The 6,000-nt window shown below is 39.1% G+C and overlaps 1 protein-coding gene across 1 annotated transcript; it reads right to left on the bottom strand.

Annotated features, from left to right (window-relative positions):
• Window positions 1-3,995: 3,995 nt before the first annotated feature.
• On the bottom strand, window positions 3,996-5,892 carry LOC104903506 (uncharacterized). The gene is made up of 2 exons (XM_048636552.2): window positions 4,968-5,892; window positions 3,996-4,498 (listed from the first exon to the last, which is right to left on the bottom strand). Exons 1-2 carry the CDS (start codon window positions 5,232-5,234, stop codon window positions 4,304-4,306), a joined length of 462 nt encoding a protein of 153 aa, XP_048492509.1. The 5' UTR covers window positions 5,235-5,892; the 3' UTR covers window positions 3,996-4,303.
• Between the last annotated feature and the right edge of the window lie 108 nt (window positions 5,893-6,000).

Raw genomic sequence — 6,000 nt, 5'->3', positions numbered from 1 at the left:
TTACTATATATTTTGCCATACATAATGTACATTATCCTAACAATATTCTACTTCTTAACTTCAGCAGCAAAATTTGCAACAACAACAACCCCAACAACAGCAACAAGATCAACAACAACAAGTAAGGGCTTGTGGTTGTACACATTAAATATACATGATGTACAATGTGTTCTCTCAATTTGAACATTTTTGTTATTATGCTTTGAACAATGTACACCACCTTGTTGTACATTGTTATTGTCTTAATGTACACGGGGTTCATCATGTTGTACAATGTACATCACCTTGTTGTACATTGTTATTGTTTTAATGTACACGGGGTTTATTAGGTTGTACAATGTGTTGTTTTAGTTGACTATATATTTTTCCATGCACAATGTACATTGTGCTTACAATATTTTACTTTTTTGCTTCAGTAGCAACATTTCCAACAACAACAACCCCAACAACAGCAATAAGATCAACAACAACAGGTAAGGGCTTCTGGTTGTACAAATTTAATATACATTATGTACAAATGTGAACATTATTGTTATTCTGCTTTGAACAATGTAAACCACCTTGTTGTGCAATGTACACTAGCTTCCATTTGTACATTGTCTTCTTGGTATTACATTGTGCTTTTATTGTTGGGAAATTTCCTCAGGTACCCCTGAGGTTTGACGTAATTCCCAAATTACCCCCCACATTTGGGGAATTCCTCAAATACCCCCGAGGTTTGTGTTTGGGCTCAAGATACCCTTACTATGGACGGAACCCTAACGATGTTAGGTTTTCCCCCTCTCTCTCTCCCCCATTTTCTCTCTCCTCCCATTCTCCCACCCACTGCCAAACCCCCCTCCCCTACCCCAGCGCCGGCGAACCTACCCCTCCCTTCCCCATTCCCGATTCCCTCACCCTCGGCGTTGGCGCTGGCCAGAATAGCCGAACGACAGCCTAGGGTGGTTTTGAGGGCGGGTTTAAGGGTTTGTGGGCGGCGTATCTGGGTGATGAAAGGAAGGGGGTCGACTCACGTTGGGAGACAGGGAAGGGGGGACATTTCCGATAGGGGGAAAGGAGGGAGGGCGTGGTGTCGTGTCAGGGTGCTATTGTTCTGGCCGGCGAAGGGAGGGCTAGGGTGAGGTGTCGAGGGTGGGGGAAATGGAGAGGGAAGGGTCGCCAGGGGTGTTGCCGTTCTGGCCGGCGAAGGGAAGGGGTAGGGTCGCCGGGGGTGCTGCTGTTCTGGCCGGCGAAGGGAGGGGGTAGGGTCGCTGACGCCGGAGTGGGTCGTGGTCGCCTGCTGTTGGTCGCCGGCTGGGGGAGGGGTGTTGGCAGTGGGTGGGGGAATGGGAGGAGAGAGAAAATTAGGGAGAGAGAGAGAGAAAACCTAACGGCGTTAGGGTTCCGTCCATAGTAAGGGTATCTTGAGCCCAAACCCAAACCTCAAGGGTATCTGAGGAATTCCCCAAATGTGGGGGGTAATTTGGGAATTACGTCAAACCTCAGGGGTACCTGAGGAAATTTCCCTTTATTGTTTGTACAATGAGTACTAATGAATTGTACATTGTGATTATTTTTTAGCAACAGCAACAACCACATCTTCCACAACATAAACAACAACAACCACCACCCACTGACCTTGAGGTGGGCCCTTTCTTTTGAAGCAAATCTATATGTTACATAATTATCACAAATTTGCAGTATTAGAACGTTTCCTTTTAATTTTTCAGACTTGGAAATCAAACTTCATGAATGTTTGTTCCAAGTTCACGGCTAATCTCATTGAGTTGACGACATTACTCAATCAAGGCTCGCATCTCAATCTGGATCCCATGGTCGGTGGCTTTGCACCATCCATTATTCAGGCCATTTGGACTCGCTATGAGAATGCCGCGCAACCAACAATCAATCCTACTCCCAACCCTGCCGCTAATCAAGACCCACCCTCCGTTTTGAGTCAAGACATCGTAATTTTCCACTCCTCGGAGCTTTGGAAAATGGTGGACCAAGCTGTACAATCACATCTCAAACCGCATGAAGCAACAAGTGGATTAGATGCCCCAAGTTTCAACTTGAACTTGGAGTTAAGTGTGGGCAGGCCATCAGCACGACAAGATCAGCCGTCTTCATCATTTTCCCCATCTTTGTCGCTGGCTGATTTTTTCAAAGATCACGAGGACCTACATGTTGATAAACTTTTCCAGTCCAGCAAGCTTAACACTGATCCGCTTAAGGGCTAATACCTATGTGGACTAATTTTCCTACTGTACACTTGGCTCATCGCCCCAGGATTTCACTAATTTACTAACGTGAACTAGTTACTTTGTTCCCTGAATATTTCCTTTGTGTGAGTGTTTTCTTAGTAGACATATGCCAATGATTTTTAATATATTTATGATTGAATTTACCCTAGTTTCATCAATTATGATCATGTCATGTCAATCCTTTAATGTACATTGTTATTAAATTGCTTGCTCACTGGGATTGTCCAGTTGTACATTACTATGTCCAAACGTCCCTAGTCCTATAATGTCAATTGTTTACTTAGTTTGATTGCTTGTACAGTTGTTCATTGCTCAGTTGTACATTGTCATTTACTTCATTTTTCATTGTGATTGTCCATTTGTACATTGCTTTGATCCATATGTTCTTCCCTGATCCTGTCATGTCAATCCTTTAATGTACATTGTTAGTTAATTGCTTGTTCACTTGGATTGTCCAGTTGTACATTACTTTGTCCAGTCTTCTCTAGTCTTATAATGTCAATTGTTTAATGTACATTGTCATTTAATTGATTGTTCACTACGTGTTATTGATTGTACATTCTAATGTTTCAGGTTTTCTTCCATGTGTGTGCAACAGAGCACTTCTATGTCTTTTGGTTAAACTTCTCCAAAATGACTTTGGATATACTTGACAACAGAATATTGCCAGAAAATGTCTCCATTCAGGACAAGTATACAGACTACCCAGCTAAAATCGTAAGTTCCAAGTGATTTCCTCAAGCACTACCCCATGTTTTTACAATATTCTCACCTATTGCTTGTATGCAGGCAATTGGTTATGGTAGGTTTTTGGTATCCCTTGGCTTCAACATAATAACTAGCCCTCTAAGGCCTCGCATAGTGGAAATGTCCTGGAGAACTAACAATAACACTTTTGATTGTGGCATTTTTCCGATGTGACACATGGAAAAATATAACAGCGAATGGGAAACCAACTTTGAAACTGGCCTGGTAGCTGATAATGTAAGCAATTATTTGTCTAACATGTCCATTGTTGTTCAATCAAAATATACTTATTTATATGATCATATTCACTGCATGTTTTTTACATGTACATTGTATTTACTTAGATGTTCACTGCATGTATTTTACATGTACATTATCTTAAGCATGTTCCTTACCCTCACACAATAAATTTGTCCTCAGTTTGACAAGATCAAACAATTGAGAATACAGTACTGCATTGACATTCTCATGAGCAAAGTCAACAAGCGTGCTGCTTGGGTTGCGGATAGTGCCAAGGCGCGGGCTAAAGGGAAATCCAAAGACACATAGATTCAGTTCCGTGCTTTTTTCAGCCATTTGCCAGAGTTCCTTTTTGGGCTACTAAACAACTTTCTTTGATGCTATGTATGCAACATATGATCCACTGCACCCCACCCATTTCTAGAAATACTTTTGTGTTAACAAAAACATACCAATGCTTGATACTCCCTTTCTAGAATACGTTTGTATAACTACTAACTTTTGGGTAAACATACCAATGCTTGTATCCCCTAACTTCAAAATATTTGACATATATACTATCACATGTGGGATTTGAACAAATTTACTCTTTACTACTATCTTTAGGTTATACAATATCATTCCTTTCATGCTCACTCAATTTGTTGTGTTGTTCACTACCTAAAGTAATTATACATATATTCTAAACATTGTTTTACTTAACATCACCTTCAAATAATAACCTTCTGTTTTCGGTGATTTGAACATTCATTTGTGTGACTTGAACACTTTTACATCACATTAGATGCAAAATACAAAGCTCTTTACTCATATTTTTTACATGTACATTATCATTACTTTCATGTTCACTAACTACAGTTAATATATAGACCAATTCTAAAGATTGTATAACTTAGCACCACCTTCAATTAAAAACAAGTAGTTTTTGGGTGTTTTAGACCAAGTACAACGTGAATGAGCTACATGAATTACAAAAAATAAATAGTGTATCAACAACTCATTCATGGTGGACTACGTTTCATTTCCCAAAGAGCTCTTCAAAATATTCATGTTAGGTGTCCAAATATCGCATCTCAATTACCAAAAAGCTTCTCAGAATATTCATGATAGACGTCCAAAGCTGCTTTATGATGCGGCTGCTCAACTTTACTACCTTCCTCGGGGATGTGGTTAATAGGAAAATAATCGTCGGGTTCATACACATCAAGAAGAGACTTGTTGTGTGTTGAGTGAGCTACAATACTTTCTTCAGGGATATCAATGTATTCCTGTATTAGACAAAGTTAGTTGACTAAACTAAAAAAAATAATTAATCATTGAAATACAATGAATATTCACCATATTTTTATTGTACAACCTTACCAATACACAAAGTACATCGAAATATATACCATGTACATCGTGTCAAAAGCAACCACACATAATTGGGATATTGTACAACAACATAATATCAGGGTACATCTGTACAATGATGTTGTACACATCTGCCATAATAGTATCCTATTATCAACATAGGAATAATGCAATGATGTTGTACACAATAACAAAGTACATAGAACGATAGCTATTGTACATCACATAAAACCCAATCATACACACATAGACTACTGTACACAATACACAAATATTATGCACACAAAATATGCCATCATGATATCCTACTATCCACATAACCAGAGAATGAACATGTAACAATAAGAGATGAACATTTGGGCAACTGCTATGTACAATGATTACCTGGACAGATTTCTGCGCTTTTGCCTTGTTCCTCATTGCAGCTTTCTCAGCAGTTTTCTTCCACCCTTTTAGCCTGTTCACCTGCTTTTCCACAGTGCTTTTCAACCTTACATCTCTAGTTCCTTTCTTCCTCTTTTTAGGTGGATCTTTCACAACAGGATATAACAATTTTTTCACTTCATCAATTGTGATTGATTCATCAACCTTCCTAGTAAGCAACTCAACCTTTAACTTTAAATCACTAAAAGCATTCTCCACAACCTTCATAGCAGCTATGTCATGTTGGGTTGAATTTATTATTGATAAAGCGTCCTTGTAGTTTGAACACGCCACACCGACGCTTGAAGAATGTTTACATCCTTGCCAACGTCATCGTCAACTCTTGTACACATAGCATGTTTTGCCCATCTACCCAAAATGTATCTCTGGGGGATTTTTTCAACATTATGTATGTGAAAAATCCTCAATGAATGAGAACATAATAGACCCATCTCAGTGAAATACTTGCATGTGCAATCAATTGTCATCTTTTGTTGGTCAAATTTAACAAGATGCATTAGATATTCTTTCTCAGTGCGCCCCACATGGTATTTAAAGAAAGGTGGGTCATACTTGAGTATTTTCTGGCAAAACGATGCACCTCTTATGAAATTTTCCTCAAATGTCAAATACACAGCAACAATGTATATCTTCTTGGCCTCATTGAGTAACTTAACATCTACAAATGCTAGATGTTTGTTGCCATTTAATGCATTGTAATCTTCACCATTCTCCCTATCCCTCCACTCCTCAACAACATCTATAAAAACTTTATAGAAATCGCAAAGGCCTTGCATGCTATGAAGCCTTTGATTCAAAGAATGGTAGGTGGTCTCACTTCTTTGAGAAGACAACACCCCCCCAGAGAAGTAATTCTTGGAGTAAACTGGACACCACATCTTCCTTAACTTGTACAACCTAATAAACCAAGGACATGCATCACAATTGTACTTGGTAATCATACTGCATATATAATACAGTGAACATTTCTTAG

The sequence above is a fragment of the Beta vulgaris genome, chromosome 9 (genome assembly GCF_026745355.1).
Source record: "Beta vulgaris subsp. vulgaris cultivar EL10 chromosome 9, EL10.2, whole genome shotgun sequence".
Classification (NCBI taxonomy): Eukaryota; Viridiplantae; Streptophyta; class Magnoliopsida; order Caryophyllales; family Amaranthaceae; genus Beta; species Beta vulgaris.
This window is presented reverse-complemented; position numbering and strand designations above follow the sequence as displayed.